General features: G+C 44.6%; 1 protein-coding gene across 8 annotated transcripts in view; it reads left to right on the top strand.

Annotated features, from left to right (window-relative positions):
• The first annotated feature begins 83 nt into the window (after positions 1–83).
• TTC13 (tetratricopeptide repeat domain 13) overlaps positions 84–16,734 on the top strand; it is a 76,433-nt gene continuing 59,782 nt past the window's right edge. For 4 of the 8 annotated variants that reach the window (XM_047703624.1, XM_047703621.1, XM_047703620.1 and 1 more), the window contains exon 1: positions 85–455. In XM_047703624.1, coding sequence (XP_047559580.1) covers positions 185–455 — 271 coding nt within the window. In that variant the 5' untranslated portion in view covers positions 85–184. Of the gene's footprint in view, positions 456–5,246; positions 5,268–16,734 lie in introns of those variants that run through there. The other 4 variants (XM_047703622.1, XM_047703623.1, XM_047703626.1 and 1 more) reach the window with 4 other exon arrangements.

The raw sequence follows: 16,734 nt of genomic DNA, 5'->3' as shown, positions 1-16,734 counted from the left end.
CTGGGATTCGTAGTCTCAGCCGCGGAAAGGGGGCTCGCGGCTGGCCGAGCTGAGACTACAACTCCCAGCAGGCAACGCCACACCCCTTCCCGCCCCCTTGCCACGGCCCACCTGCCCACCGCGGGTTAAGGCTGGGAGGCCGCAGCGTGCGGCGAGGGCCGCCGCACATGCGCCTTGAGGAAAGATGGCACCTGCCGGCTGCTGCTGCTGCTGCTGCTGCTGCTGGGGCGGCGCTGTGGCCGCCGCAGACGCCGCCCGGCGCGTCCTGGTGCTGCTGCTGCTGGGGGTCCTGTCCGCCGGGCGGTGCCCGGGCACCCTGGCCACGGAGCACTACTCGCCGCTGTCCCTGCTCAAGCAGGAGCTGCAGCACCGGCAGCAGCAGGAGGCCCCCGCAGGCGGCGGCTGCAGCCCGCAGTCCGGGGACTGGGGAGACCAGTACTCGGTCGAGTGCGGCGGTGAGTGGGCGGCGGCGGGCGGGCGTCCGGGTCGCCCGGGGCCGCGGGGGCGGCGGGGCCGTGGGAGCGGCGGGCCCCGGGGCCGAGGTGCGGGGCCGCCCGGGCCTCGCCGCCGGCAGCCGCGGCGCTGCGTGTGCTCCTGCGGGAGCCGGCCCCGGGGGGGTGTCGTGCGGTGGCCGCTTCCAGCCGCTCGCACCCACGCCGCTGCGCGCCCTCCTCTCGTAGCAGCCGTGGGGAGGGTGCTGAGTGGAGAAGAGAGCGGACAGCCTGTTCCTGGGGCCAGAGCCGCCCCTCCGGAGTCCTAGCAACTGTTGAAAGGGTGGAAGAGAGGATGGCAAGTGGCCCGGGGCATCCCGGGTACCCGCTCTGAGCCTCGCGGGTGCCGGGGAGCGAGGGAGGGACGACACTGGGGCCGGCGCCCGGAGAGGGGATGCCTGGCCGGTCTTAGGCCGGAAATCAGGTTTTCTGACCTCCTGGGTTGATGTCTTGTATTAAACACAACCTCTTAAAATTTGATGCGTGAAAGAAAGAAGGGAACAAAAACTCAAGCCCGTTTTATCTGCTCGATGACATCTTGCTTCCGGTTCTTTAAGACTGACCTGTGACTTGTCAGATGTCTCCCAGGGGGGCAAAAAGGGCCCTGCAGGCCTTGAGCCCCTGTATGTCAGAGCTGTGTGTGTCCTGGAACTAGGCCAGATCATTCATTAAGATGGACGCTATTGCCCTCAGCTCAGTAAGTCACAGCAGATGCCTGGGGGGCAAAATGCATGTGCCTGGGGGGCAAAATGCATGTGCATGGGGTTTTTTTTGTTTTGAGGTTTTCCATTGGGTCTTTTCCTCCTCCAATCCCCTCCCCTCCCTTTTCTCTTCCGGTCCCTTTCCTCTTCCCCAGAATTCTCTCAAGACTTGGTTTTGAAAGGTTTGGGGCTACCGAACTCCCTAGAAGCTGGCTGGTTGCTTTTATGGTCCGACGGCAGGGTTCTTTACTATTGTGTAGCTCCAAAGACAACAAGTAATTTTTAGTTGAGATGAAATGTCAAGATTAGCACACTCTGATTTCCTTTAAGCACAATCTGAATCCATTAAGGAAGTGTCACTCACTGGAAGGTATGTGACTTTATTTTGTGGTGGGCCTTGGCTAGTAACGGCATACAGAACACAGCCAACATTGTAGCGTGGGAAAAGAATGGCTTTTGTACCTCTGTCGCTTTCTGTTACTCTGTGTAAATTAATTGCTTGTCTTTGCAAAACTGCCGCCTCTCTAAATTGAAGACCCTGTTACCTAATTACAGGGTTTCATTTTCTTCACAAGAGGGCTATGAGGAAAGTCAGGAAGAGCCAACATATATGGAGTGCTTGCTGCATGCCGGGCATTTTTGTAAGGTTTAGCCTTAGGTTGGTTAGCCTGTTCTCTTAAATCAGTCCGCACCCCAGCCACTACCTCATTGGATGGTAGATCCTTTTCCTCAGATGGGGAACCTAAGGCACAGTGAAACCAGCACTTTCCTGAGCCCCCATAGCTGTAAAGGGAGCGGCCCAGGCCGGCAGGCTCCAGACGAAACTTTGTCTTGGGCACTAAGTGGTTACAGGTAGGAAACCACAACTGTAGAATTTGCTAGTGTATAGTACGCTGTTCTATAAGTCTTCATTTTCCTTTCCTTCCTGTAGTCCTGTGGTGGTGCTCACTGGCTCAGGGAGACCCAGATTCTAGGCAATGGAAGATGAAAATCGATTCCTGTTATGAAATTGCTTCATCTTCTTAACCTAGGTGGCTCATTTCACTCTGTGGCATCAGGCTTATGCCAGGGTTTGAGTCCTTATTTGAGCCAACTTTGACCTGTGTTTTGCTTTCCCCCTAGATTGTATAGATTTTCATGAACTAGGCGTTTGGAGGAATTTTTTCCATTCTAGCAATTCTCTCCTATGTGGAAAACAGCAGTTGGTGTTCTCTGCTTCAGGGACGGACACTCTGTTATGAGGCTTTAAGCATAATTTATTCATGTGCTTCAACTTTCTATTTATTTCCCCCACGTACTACTTATTTTCATCGTTTGGAATTACAAATGTGCTGTTGCAAATGTGTGGCATGAGTCTTTGAGCCAGCACCCCCTGGGCTGACATCAGTGTCCTGGAGCTGCTGACAGGTGCTGAAGTGGTTTGGCCGCTGCCGTTAGCCCCAGTTAATCATTCCCGAAGGCAACTGCTGATGCTCCTTGGCACTCTAGCTGTTTCTCTTAGCTTTACTGGCTGCAGTACATGACAGAAGCCATCTCTGTGGTGGTAGCAATCCCTAGAGTGTCTCTCATTTCTCCCTCCTCATCTTGACAAGAGGCGAGAAGCTGGACCCTGTGAAACCTGCCCCCAGTCCCTCACTGTCCTAACAAGAACAGATGTAGAACAAATTCAGGATTTACAGCTAACCATATCGTAACTTAGGGGCTCATGTTCTGAATCCAGAGGCCCCTTCTGATCAACATGAGGAACTAGATAAGTACCAGGATCTAGAACGAGCCAGTTTTTCGGAGCCTCGCTGTCTGTTACTCATATCGTCATCCCTTGCTGCCCTTTGCAGTCACGAGCTTGTCCATATCAAGCCAGTTCCGGTACAGGGGACAGACACAGAAGCCACTTTTGAGAAACCTTCCCACAGCATTTGGATTCAGATGGCTGAATGGATGCCTGCTTGGGTCTAAGCCTGCACACCTTCTGATGAGCTGTATGGGTGTTCTCTTAAGACAGAACCCCCAGTGATTATAGAGCCAAAGGCAACAGCTGGTGAGAGCCCATAGCACAGCACTGGCAATGGCTGTGCTATGTGGACCACCGTCAAGTGGAATCCAGTGCCCCGGGAGCAACCTTATGCTGAAGGGGCCGGGCCTCCCTGAGGTCCAGCTGCAGAGACAAGCATGGATGACCCAGGTTTCAGGGGTCTCAGCCTGACTTTGCTGTTCCCAGGCCCCTTTCAGCTTTCACTTCCAGCATAATTTTTGTATTTTGCTTGAAAGGCACGTATAACCACAGACATCAGATCATCTCACTGTTTTCCTGTGGGAAAAATAATCTTTTAAAAAGAGGGAGCACTGTAATGTCCATTTTTTTTCTTTTTTAAAAAGATTTTATTTGTTTATCTGTCAGAGAGGGAATAAGCAGGGGGAGGAGCAGAGGGAGAAGCAGAGTCCTTGCTGAGCAGGGAGCCCGATGCGGGGCTCAATCCCAGGACCCTGCGATCATGACCTGAGTCCAAGGCAGATGCCCAACCGACTGAGCCACCCAAGAATCCCCATATTTTTCAAATAAAAATGAAATTTCCCTTCCTTGTTACCATTGCCTCTTCGTAGTTTGGAATTGTGGGAAGAAATAAGGACGGAAGTTTCCCCCCAATTTTCCACTTGGTTTCATATCTATAAACACTGTGTACATTCTTATTTAATCCTCAACAGGGCTGCTGGTACCGTTTTTATCCCCATTTTACCTAAGGAGAAACTGAGGCAGAAAGAAATTAGGGATGATTCTATGGTGGATTGTAGAGTCAGGGTTTGAACCTGGCCTCCTGACCGTTTGTGTATTATTTCCTCAGTAATATTTGCCTCTTAGTATAATTTCTTTTCTTTTTTTTTTTTTTTAAAGATTTTATTTATTTGTCAGAGAGAGAGAGGAGAGCGAGCGAGCACAGGCAGACAGAATGGCAGGCAGAGGCAGAGGGAGAAGCAGGCTCCCCGCCGAGCAAGGAGCCCGATGTGGGACTCGATCCCAGGACGCTGGGATCATGACCTGAGCCGAAGGCAGCTGCTTAACCAACTGAGCCACCCAGGCGTCCCTCTTAGTATAATTTCTTATCAGTATTCATGATCAAGTCCTACACCTTTCACCTTTGTTGAAAGTTACACTCTTAAATAACTTTTCTGGAATTTTATATCCACATAGATGGAAGGATGCTTGACTGCACCTAGTATTTTGAACTGCAGAGCTAGCATGGGTCTGTTCTTTCCCAGGAAAGCTATCCATGTGCCTACTGCTTGCTTCTCAGTGTTCTGGACCCTGGGGATACAGCACAGTCAGCCAGCTTCCCTGCGTGGAGCCTGCGTTCTGGTGGGGGAGGAGCTGAGGGTATAGTAGGCCCACTGATAAGTGCCTTGACCAATAAAAAAACTGTGCAACTCTTCGAAGGGGTCAGGGAAAGCCTCTGGTAAGGTGGCATGAACACAGCCCCGGACACAGTGAGCTTTGACACCCCAGTGTTGTCGATCTGGTAAGTTACGGTCTAGATCAACTGTAGTGTGTCTGTGGATTGAAGACTTCGTCTCTCTCTCCTCTGCTCTTCCTACCAAAGCTGATCTGCATCTCATTCGAAGATGGGGTTCATTGTGTATTAAATATACCTACATGCTCTTTACAGACTAAGATGTATTTTAATTCTTCAAACGTATGTACTTCTTGTAATTGTTTTGGGAATACTTTGATTTTCCTTCTTTGAAAATGGAATATTTGTAGGAACGGTGACTTTGTGATTTTTTTTCTTTTCTTTTTACTGCCTTCTTAAGACTTTTGTCTGCTCCGAAGTGAGTTAGTCCTTGTACTCGGATGTCTTTAGAGCGCTTCTGAAATGGCTGTCATCATCTAGGATTAGCACCAACCTGTGCCTATTGCCTCGATCAATTTCAACGATTCATTTACAGCCGGAAGTCATTTTTTTTTTTTTAGTTCATGGAAATTAATAATGCAAGATTTGAGCTTATTTTCCCACAGTTCTTTGTGAAGAAAGGAGCATTTGTGTCTGATTCGGGAGGTGTTAACTGCCAGAAAAATAAGGAAGTAGGTACAAACCTCACAGTGTTTTTGACAATAAGACTTAAAGATTGTTTAAGTATCTTTCCTAATGGAGAAATCAGCTATTTAAATAGATGCCAGCAGTCTTACTGCTCACAGCGTCTAAATCATTGCTGTGCCTTTGAAGTGGCAGAGAATCAGTAGAGGGACACTTTTATAGTGAGAGTTATTTCCTTTTTGGTTCTGGCTATGAGGAAGTTAAGGACCAAATTTTATGCTCAGTCATGGTAACTGTGGTAACCCTTACTGTTATATTTGCTTGATCCTTTTTCTCTTGGCCCTGGTTTTCTTTATGTGTTATTGTATATAGTTTTGTGGCAGATCTCTTCCATTTTATTTTTTAAGGTATACATAAGTGAATTTGCCAGTATAGGTATGCAGCTTATTTTGAGTGCAGAGACCAAGGCATAGATAGAGCGGTAGAGAGATTTCTATCCCCCAGCCCTGGGGCCTGTGGTGTTGTCTGGAGGAGGCTTGCTTATTTTCCTGCCTGAACAGCATCTTTCAGAAAGTTTCTCCTTTAAGAGCTGCGTTTTGCAGCATGAACCCTATGAAGATGATAGCTGTGGCATTTGCATATTCATTAACTTTCTCAAACAGATCTGTTGTCGTTAAGAATTATATTTACCTTTTAAAAGGTCTGTCCCACTGGTAGACATATTCAGCTGTAGTTACTGAGGGTTTGTTTGCTCTGGAGGAGGGCAAAAGCTGGGTTTCAGAACCTACCCTATGTAGCCTCTGCCTACAGGAAGTGGCAGGACACTTTGTGCGTACAGACTTTTCAAGAAGTTCTGTAGCACGTAGACACGGCTTGGCTTTGCTGCACTCTCCAAATACGTGGCCAACTGACCGACTTTTGAAGCTTCCCCTTTTCACAATGTGGTGTTTTAAGGACCATCTTATCTTTTGTTGGGGCTTGTTATCTTGCAGATAGAATAAATGCAAAACTTGTTGAAGTAGCAGCATTTTAATACTTTTCACTTTGCATTAATGCTAAGATTTTCCTCTGTGACTTTTTTTTTTAAATTTTTACCTTTTTTTGGAATGTGACATATATGCAGACAGATGTGTCACTGGTGTTTGCTTCATTACTTCTCACAAACTGAGCAACCTGTGTAACTAGAAAGAACCCCAGATACATAACGGATAGCTGGTTTTAAGCTTGCTAATAAAGTCTCATGCCACGTTACCTTCATTGCATTTGGAGATAATTTGGTACAACTTGATTTCTGGCTCAGGTACCAGCACAGTGGATTTGCACCAGGCAGGTGCTGGTATTCTGTACATAGACACCCAGAAGTCCTGGGTCAGCTGGTCTGCCTCTTGTATGTGGAAGAGCAGTTGAGTTCTCTCATGACCTTTGCTGCCTGTGTTTGGGGTGTTCAAAGTGACTCTGGGAGCACCTAGGTGGCTCAGTCAGTTAAGCATCTGCTCTCGGCTCAGGTCCTGATCCTAGGGTCCGGGATCTAGATCAAGCCCTGCGTGAGGCTCCCTGCTCAGTGGGGAGTCTGCTTGTCTCTCCCTCTGCCTCTCCCCTGCCCCATCCCCGTTCACGGGTACGTGCTCTTACTCTCTTTCTGTCTCTCTGAGATAAATAAATAAAGTCTTCAAAGCGATTGTTCCCTTTTCGCTAAGGGTTCCCCATCATTGTGTAGATTTGCTTCAGCTTTCCCAGTAGAGTTGATGCTATTTGAGAGCATGTGTAGGTTTATGAGAAAGTGTTTGGCTCTTAAAAGTATGTGTCACTTGGAACATCTGCTGTGTCTTCAGTCTGTGCTACAACCCCGGGCTAAGTGAGTAGCCTTCACGGCTCAGGCTGGTTGCTCACTTTGCTGGCTCCAGCACCCCCGTGCCGTTCTGTTCTTGGATCGGTGCCACATCGTTTGCTTTCCTGCCTCTTTTTCCATTCTGCGCAGCTGGCCAGCTCCTTTTGTTTTGGTTGTACACATTCTTTATGTGTGTTAATACTTTAGTGTGGATTAATGCAGCTTTGATCAGATTATATTCATGCTTGGTTAGAAAACCATTCTGTCTCTTTAAGATGATCTTTGCAGATCTTTGTTCTAATGGATTAGTTATATGTTGACCTTATAATCTAATTCCCAGGGGACAGCCTCTGTTTTTCAAGTTGTTTTATGATAACACATCTCAGGTACAGATGAATAATATTTTGTTAGAGCAAAAGAAGCGTTTGAATTCAGAAGAGGAGAACTTTTCTTCCTCCTCCTTTTCCTGTTATTACATTCTAAAAGAAACTTACCATTCGGGACCATCAACCAGTGTGACGTATGAGGTCCTCAACCGTGGTTGTCTTACAAGTGCAGAAATTGATAAAAGCAAAAGGCAGCATACTGATGAGGCTGAGCAGCTGCGTGGCCTTCCGGGTCGCTCCCCCAGCCACAGTAGTGCTCAGTGCTCTCCCCTGGCCACCCTACAGCTCGGACTAGAATTGCCTGAGTTCCAAGTTCTAGCCTATCCACGGGAAAAGCCCGGTCATCCTTGTTTCAGGTGAACTTGGCACACTTTTATAACTAGAGCAAGGGGTCAAGGGGTGGTGCAGCCCGGCAGCCGTCGGGTTCCTTATAAAACGTCCTCTTTCCGGAGGTGCCTCTAGGTTTGCTGTTCACAAGCTTTCAGTCCTTTTCACCTGCCGACATGAATGTATGACAAATACCTGCAACTTTCAAAGCCACTGTCGCCTCACCTCACGGTGAGGTCGTCTGGTTTGACTGAGAAGGAGGCAATCAGAGGAGAGCTTCCCCAGGATCCTAGCTACGGTCTGCGTGCAGCTCTAGCCATAGCTTTTGCTTCTGGTCCTGTCTCCATGAGGCGTCCTTGGAGCCTCCGTGAGTGTAGCCTTCTTGTGTGGCAGATCTCTCATTGCCTCCTATCTTCCCTCAACATGCATAAGTGACTGTAATAGCTCCTGTCTAGAAAAAATACGGAACAAAGACAGGACCACCCGTCCTTCCAGCGGCCTCTCTGCTCTCTCCTTCCTCAGAGGAGATGTTTCTATGTACTGTCTCCACATCTCCAGTTATTTCTGGAACCTACCGCAGTCAGCTCTTCGTGCCTCCACCAAAACCTGGCTTAAAATCAGCTGTCTGCGGGGTTTGGAAGGACGGGAAAGAAGTTTGGTGGCATCGCTCTACCCAAACCATCTCTTACTAGGACCCGGCATTGGCAGGATGGGTGGTGACAAGGGGACCATGCCCCTCTATTGATGTGGTGTCCTAGAGCACGGACGTGGCCGGGCTCGCCTTTGCAGTTTCTTCGTCTTGTGACCTTAGATACATCCATTCACACTGAGCTCATTTCCCCATGTATGTGACAAGCCTAAAGCGTGTTCTACCTCCCCCAGAGAATGGAGGACCAAAGGAAAGTGTTGTGAGAGCATTTGGAAAGCTGTAAAGTGCTGTGAAAACCAAAATAATCTTAAGAAGGAAGAAGAAATGAACAGGAAAACCCTCCCAACAATTTTAGCTTGGATGTGCATATAGTGGACCCTTGAACAATGTGGGGGTTGGGGCACCAATCCTACGCACACCATCAGAAATCCATGTACAACTTCTGATCCCCCAAAACTTAACTACCAATAGCCTACTACTGACCGGAACCCTTACTAGTGACAAGTAATTGATATTTCGTGTATGTGTTATATACCGTATTCTTAGAATGAAATAAGCTAGGGAAAAGGAAACGTGGTTGAGAAAATCGTAGGAAGAGAAAATACATTTATAGTAGTATACCGTATTTATTTGAAAAATCTATGTGTAAGAGGACCCATGCTGTTCAGACCCAGCCCTTTCCTGTGAATTGTAAGCCCCATATCCCCTCCTCACAAGAGCCCTGGGAGGGTGTGTGGTGGCAGCTGTTCCTGTTTTACAAATGAGGAGACAGACTAAGAGATACACAAGCACTTGCGCAGTCAGCCAGCTGGTGAGGCGTCTGATGGGGGTCAGTCTGGCTCCACAGACCACGCCCTGAACTTCTCTCACACTTTGCTTCCAAACTAACTCCTCTTCCCCTGACGTCACATTTAATTAGATTTCACTGTAAGAGCTGGTTCTTTGAAAATACTGGTAACGTCAAGACAATTATCTAGCAAGGCTCATCAAGAAAAAGGAGAAGAAACAAATATTTGACTTCAGGGATCAGGGAGTGTAATGGAACGTGAAAATCACTGTAATAACTCTGTGTATAGCTGTATGGCAAAGATGTAAGACAATTCAAAGAAATGTTCTTCAGATAGTTCTTTAGGAAGAAAAGGCAAATTACCAAGTTGATTTTCCCTCGTCCTCTTCAATACCTTGCCCCCACCAGGGTCAGCTTTATTTTTGTTGTTAAACTTAAGCTTCCCGAGTTGTCCTGGAGATCCTACCTCCATCCCCTGTTTACTCATCAATTGTTAAGTTAATGATGGTCAAATTCATACCTGTAGCTCTTATCTTTCTTTGGAATTTCCCAAATACATGCGTGACAGCTGGTTGAGTATCTCCTGGGCACTGGGCTCTCCACCCCCCTCCGGAACCCTTCTTCCTCCTAAACTTACCATTTCGGTTAATGGCCCCGCATCTTGTGTTGCTGCACAAACTGAACCAGTGCCTTTGTCCTCTTTCCATGCCTGATTTTTCTCTCAGCCCTGTCCTTTTTTACTTCATAGACGTTTTTGGAGTCTGACACTCCATTTCAACCCAGGAGTCTCTGCCTTTGTTTGGACTTTTCCCCTTTTTTAGCAAGCTGCGGCTTGCCACTTGGCCTCTCTCCTCTCGTCTTCTGGCTCTTCTCTCCCACAACTGTCTGTGATCTTTCTTCTGCTTAAGCCTTTGACAGCTTCTTCGTATTAAAGAAGACAGGGAATAAATGACTTGGAAACTAAGCTTGAGCAACAAGAAAAGGAAATAAGGGAAATTGGAGACAATGCCTAGAACAAAGCCAGAATAAATGAATGAGGAATAGCAACAATAGAATCGATAAATAGATCCAACAGTTGGTGTTTTAAAAAAGACTAAAATGCATCAACCTGCTCAGCTAACACATAAATAGGTGAGCAGAGGCAAATGTAAATTAGGAATGAGGGGCCGTGTGGACAGTTGTAGAGGCCATGAGAATTTAGACACAAATGTGGAGAAATTCCTGCTAATAAGATGAAAATATGAATCAATCAATAAATGTTTAAGAAGATGATCTAGAAGAGAAAGATTCTGTATTATGTTTTGAAGACTATTTCTATAGTAATTATCTTGACATTTTACTTGTGGCTCAGTCGATTTAAGTATCTGCCTTCAGTTCACATCATCATCCCAGGGTCCTGGGATCAAGCCCCGCATCGGGCTCCTGCTCAGCTGTGGTGGTGTCTGCTTCTCCCTCTCCTTCTGACCCTCCTCCCCATTTATGCTCTGTCTCTCTCTCAAATAAAATCTTTAAAAATATATAAGATAAATATTACTTGCGTTATCTGAATAAGGAGGAAAACAAAGTTTTCCTGACCCTGTGGAAATTTATACCATCCAAATATGGATGGTTGGGTTTTTATTGTAAAGTAATCAAAGCCATAGTGAGCTAAACAATTTTAAATTGAGGAACAAATTTAACCTTCTGTTCCAGACAACTCTGGGTATAGTATAACCATTTTTCTCTCACAGATCCTACCAAACCAGCAAAAAATACTGATGCCAGAATTTAATATAGTTGTGAGCGTGTGGAAAGAAAGCTATAAAATAGTTAAATAAATCCTAAGTAAAATATTAATAAGCTAAAGCCAGCTATCAATTAAAGTAATGATGTGCCTTGGCCAGTTAGAATTTATTTTAGAAGTATAAAGATGGCTCAACTTTTTTTTTAAAATCAAATTATTCACCTTAACAGGTCAAAGGAGAAAAATCATATGATTATCAGAAAGAAATTTCCAAAAGCACTTGAGAAAGTTCAGCCAGCTTTCCTGATTTAAAATCTTTGATAAAACAAAGAATAGGAGAATCCTTCCTTTACATGGTAAAATATATCAATGTTAACCCATAGCCATATAGAGCATCCTCCCACTGGATGCTTAAATGAAAAATCTTATTGTTAAAACTTGAAGGAATTCTGGGTCATTCAGTGAAGTACTAATGTCAGGAATAAGCAGGAGTACTAGTATTGAGTACTTTTTTTGAGGTTTTATCTAGTAAAGTAAGATGCTAAATGAGTATAAATATTAAAAAGACCTTGGTATCATTACATGTAGATGATCCAGTTATCCACCGAATAAATGGAAGCCTTAATAGAGCTATTAAGAATTCAGTAATGTGGGTAGATAAAATATGGCGCTCTAGCCGGTTAAGACAGAAGATTTACAATGTGCTCTCTTTCTGTCTGGACTACTCTGCCCATCCTGCCGGCTGTCTGTGGACCGTCAACTTTTTAAATCTGAAACTGCCCTCTGGTCTCCCTTCACTGCCTCCGGCACAGATCCAGAACCAGACTGGACTCCAATCCCACCTGCACTGCTTTTCTCAGAGGGTAACCATGGGCAAGTCACTTAGCCTCTTGGCCTCAGTTTCCCTGTTTTTACAGTGGGGATCAGAAGTGTTCCTCCAACAGGTGAACTCTATCAGAATGAGCTGAGAAACGGTCCCTGCCTCTTGCTGTGCTCTAGCTGTAAGTTCTTGAAGGGGCTGTGACTTGACATTTCTGTCTGATTTTGATTACTGTTGGTTTCCCTCACTGAACTATAATCTTTTTAACAAAATTTTTTTTCTTAATTTTTTAAAGATTTTATTTTTACTTATTTGCCAGAGAGAGCGAAAGAGAGCGCAAGCAGGGAGAGTGGCAGGCAGAGGGAGAAGTAGGCTCCCCCTGAGCAAGGAGACTGATGCAGAACTCGATCCTGCATCATGACCCTGAGATCATGACCTGAGCCGAAGGCAGACACTTAACGGACAGAGCCACCCAGGCGCCCCTGAACTATAATCTTCATATGGAAGGACAGGGGTCATTTTTGGTGTAGAAGACCACTGAGCAGTGCATGGAATGTAGTAGATGCTCAACAAATACGTACTGAATCAGTGGTCATCCACCAATTTTCTTTTTATTTATTTTTATTTTTTTTTAAAGATTTTATTTATTTATTTGACAGAGAGAGATCACAAGCAGGCAGAGAGGCAGGCAGAGAGAGAGGAGGAAGCAGGCTCCCTGCTGAGCAGAGAGCCCGATGCGGGGCTCGATCCCAGGACCCTGAGATCATGACCTGAGCTGAAGGCAGCGGCTTAACCCACTGAGCCACCCAGGTGCCCCCCAATTTTCTTTTTAATCAAAACAAATTTGCATGTGTAAATTCTATAGAAAAACTGTAAAGTTTTGCATAGGTTAATAAAGAGTTGAATAAATTAAATTTTGTAAAGAAGTACTCCTCCCCTCATTAATCTATAGTTTTAACAATTTTTATTAGTAAAAATCATAGAGTGGGGGCTCCTGGGTGGCTCAGTTGATTAAACGTCTGACGCTTGAGCTCACCTCAGGTCTTGATCTCAGCGTTGTGAGTTCAAGCCCCACTTTGGACTCCATGCTGGGTGTGGAGCCTACTTAAACAAACAAACAAAATACAAGAAAAAGTCACAGAGGGACTTTTTTGTTTTGCAACCTAAACAAAATGGAAGTTTATCACAAAGAAGAATGTTGATCCAAGTAGCCAAGAAACTTCTGGGAAAAAAAAAATGATGAGACTTTGCTTTACATTAAAATGTATGCATTTATTAAAAGGATGCAGTATTGAAACAATGTGGTACTACTGATGTCAGAATAAGCAGATCATTATAAGGGATTAGTCTAGAAACAATAACAAAATACAGGTTTATTGTAGAGAATTAGAATTTTAAAGATATTACATTAAAAATCTTATTCAATTTCTCTAAGTTTGAATTGAAATAATGCAGAAGGAAATTTGCTCATATGGGGAAGTGTTTATACTGTTACATTAAAAGGGCAGGTTACAAAACAGTGTATCTCCTTCCATTCTCACAACCTAATGGTAACAATAGTAGCAAACATCTTTTAGTTCTTTCTTTATGCCAGAAACAGTACCAAATACTTTACTTCTATCTCCTTGTTTAAATCAAGCACTCCCGTGAAGTAGATACTCTCACTGACCCTGTTTTACAAATGAAGAAACCAAAGATTGATGAAGGTAGGTCAGTGGCCAAGAGCCAGTAAGTAGTGGCAGACAGCAAGAATTCACAGCCAGGCCGTCTGATTTCAGCATTGTCCCTCTTAATTATATTAATTACATTAAAATTTTCACATTGGTTCTCAATGTGTGGTAGTATTCTAAATGACTTTTATTTATGTTTTGTGAGTTTTCTGTATTTTCTAGAATGGACATGAGTTACTACTGTCATTTTTAAAATATCAGTGTCCATGTAGATGGGACAGTTATCTGTCAGAGCTGTTGTCACTGGATGTAAATAGTCTCAAAGATTCCTTTAAAAAAGAAATACAAGTCTAGAAACAGCCCCCAGTGACCATAATGTGAAGGTGGTGTTCAAATTAATAATTTAATGAGTGGCCTGAGGTAATATTCTCTTCTCTATCTTAGGCCAGAAGAGTTGAAGTGATTTGAGACTTACCAAAGGAAATCCATGATTTACAAAAGAAGAGATACAAATAGCCTGTAAACCAAAAGTTGGACCTCACTAGTGCTATTTTCAGATTAGGAAGAGATTTTTAAAAAAAAGCAAAAAAAAGAGCAGTACTCTGAGGAGAGGGAAACAGACTGTCTTCGACACTGGTAGGTGGGAATGAAAATGTTACCTGCTGGGAGGAAAATGAGTGAAAGGTGCAGGTCTTATTACTGTTTCCACCCTTTGCCTCACCAGCTGTACTTGTTAGCATTCAATTTAGTTGCCAAACTGGGCGATTTTGCGAAAAGATCTTGCAAAAACCGGGTCAAGCATACTTAGGAAACACTTGTTAAAGGGCAAAGGACGTCCTAATTACCCAAAGACCGGGGGATAGGTAAGTTTCATGCCAGGGAATGCTGTGCGGCCACTTAAAATTATACAGATGGATATTTACTGAAACAGAAATGAATTCCATGAAGTGGAGGGATTGCTAGAAATAAGGCCACCTGTGTGCCGTGCTTACCAAGTGCTTAGCGTATGTCAAGTTCTCCGATGTTCGCTTTAAAAAGAAATGGCTTGTAAATCAGTGCGTATCCAGTTAGCTACCCGCAACTACTACTGGTTCTTCACCCTTGTCAGACTAGAGCCTTTCTCGTGGGTGCAGGACTTCCCCCAGCCTGAATGCTCCCTTTCCAACCTCATATTTCTTATTTTCCAACACTGACTCCCACCAGCCAGCAGTTGTGCGCCTGCTGCCCCGTGATATTTCTTACCCTTGTTCTTGTGTGTGCACCGCTCATCCCACCTGGAGCACCCACGCCCTTTCTGTACCCCAGTCCAAACCTACCCATCCTTTTAAACCCTGCCTGTGCCTTGTGAAATTTAACCCTTCCAGCTTCAGTAATTGCTCACCATCCCGGCCTGCTTTGGCGTAACAGGTCTGGTCTCCAGTTGTTAAGACAGACACAACTGAGAATTTATCTCAGTCGGTTCACGTGGTCCCTTGAACATAATCTGATGCTCTTTAATGGCTGCTGAGTTACATCACGTCTTTAAAAATAATTATTGGGGGCACCTGGCTGGCTCAGTTGGTAGAGCATGTGATGCTTGATCTCAGCATCGTGAGGTCAAGCCCCAATCTGGGCATGGAGCCTACTTAAAAAATAAATTAAAAAAATAATTCTTGAGACTAAATTCACATAACCTAAAATCATCTGTTTTCCAGCGAACCGTTCAGTGGCGTTGAGTATAGTCACTGTGTTGTACAACTATCCCAAAACATTTTTGTCATTCCAAAGTAAGCCCCTTTACCCACTCAGCAGTTTCTCTACCTTCCCTCCTTCAGCCAGCAATGTGCATTCTGCCTCTATGGATTTGCTTATTCTGGTTATTTGGTATCAGTGGGAATCATACAATAGGTGACCTTTGATTTCTGGTTTCTTTCACTTTTGTTTTGGAGGTTCTTACCCATTATTTGTGTTGGGGGGGTCTTTCCGATTGCATGAATTAGTATTCTTTTTAAAAATTTATCTTTGATATTTGAATATTAAATACGCAAATTCAAATGAAACATTTTAAAGTGTTTCATAAGTATGCTCGACCCATCTTTTGGCAAATTCATCCAATACGGCAATTACATTGAATTCTAACAAATGGTATTGCTGAGGCAAAGGGTGTAAACAGTGATAAGGACTTTCATATGGGCTGCACCTTTGAATATTTCCAAAAACAGGCAAGCATTTTAGATGTTGCTTGGAGTGAGGTCTCCCAATGGTGAAATTCGATAAGTGAGCTGAAGTATAAATGTAGGTTTATTATTATAGGAGTAAGGTGTTGCACTAATTCATGATTGTTGTACTTCCTTTTTAAGGCTGAATTATATTCTCCTGGATGTATATGCCACGATTTACCCATCATCTGTTGAGCTCTTTCTACTGTCTGGTTATTATAGTGCTTCTATGAAGACGCCTGTACGCGTCCTTGTTTGAGTTCCTGTTTTTAGTTCTCTGGGTTGTATTCCTGGGAATGGACTAGTGGGACTGTATGGTAATTCTGTGTTGAACTTTTTGATGAGCCAGTAAACTGATTTCCACAGCAGCCAAACCTCTTTATAGCCTCATCATCGGTGCACAAGGGGCTCTAATTTCCCTACATCCTTGCCAACACTTGTGATTTCCCATCTTTGAAAATAATATAGCCATCCTTGTGGGCATGAAGTGATACCTCATTATTGTTTGATTTGCAGTCCCTAATTAACAGTGGTGTAGATCATCTTTTTTCTTTTTTAAGATTTTATTTATTTGACAGAGAGATCACAAGTAGGCAGAACAGCAGGTGGCGGGGGGGCAGGCTCCCCACTGAGCAGAGAGCCCGATGTGGGACTCGATCCCAGGACCCTGAGATCATGACCTGAGCCGAAGGCAGAGGCTTAACCCACTGAGTCACCCAGACACCCTTCCTTTGCCCATTTTTTAATTAGGTTGTATTTTTTCTTGTTGAAATCAGGAGATAATTTATATATTCAGGATACTAGACCCCTTACTTAGTACATACATTCTTTTTATTTTTTTTTTTTTAAAGATTTTATTTTTAAGTAATCTCTATACCCAACATGGTGCCTGAACCTAGAAACCCAAGATCAAGAGTCGCACGTTCCAGCCACCTGAGCCAGCCGGGCACCCCTGTACTTATCATTTAACGTTAGATCCCCCTTGGCTCGACTTGGGTCTCCCCTTTATGATTTTTTAAAATCTCTGGTAAGTGCTGCGGGGTAGAAGATGTCTACCAAAAGGATCTTATCAACTACTCTATTAATGACTGGTCATGAGGGCATTTGCAAACCACAGAATGTTACA

This window comes from Lutra lutra, chromosome 14, assembly GCF_902655055.1.
Source record: "Lutra lutra chromosome 14, mLutLut1.2, whole genome shotgun sequence".
Lineage (NCBI taxonomy): Eukaryota > Metazoa > Chordata > Mammalia > Carnivora > Mustelidae > Lutra > Lutra lutra.
The sequence above is the reverse complement of the archived record's forward strand: the minus strand, read 5'-3'. Positions and strand labels throughout refer to the sequence as shown.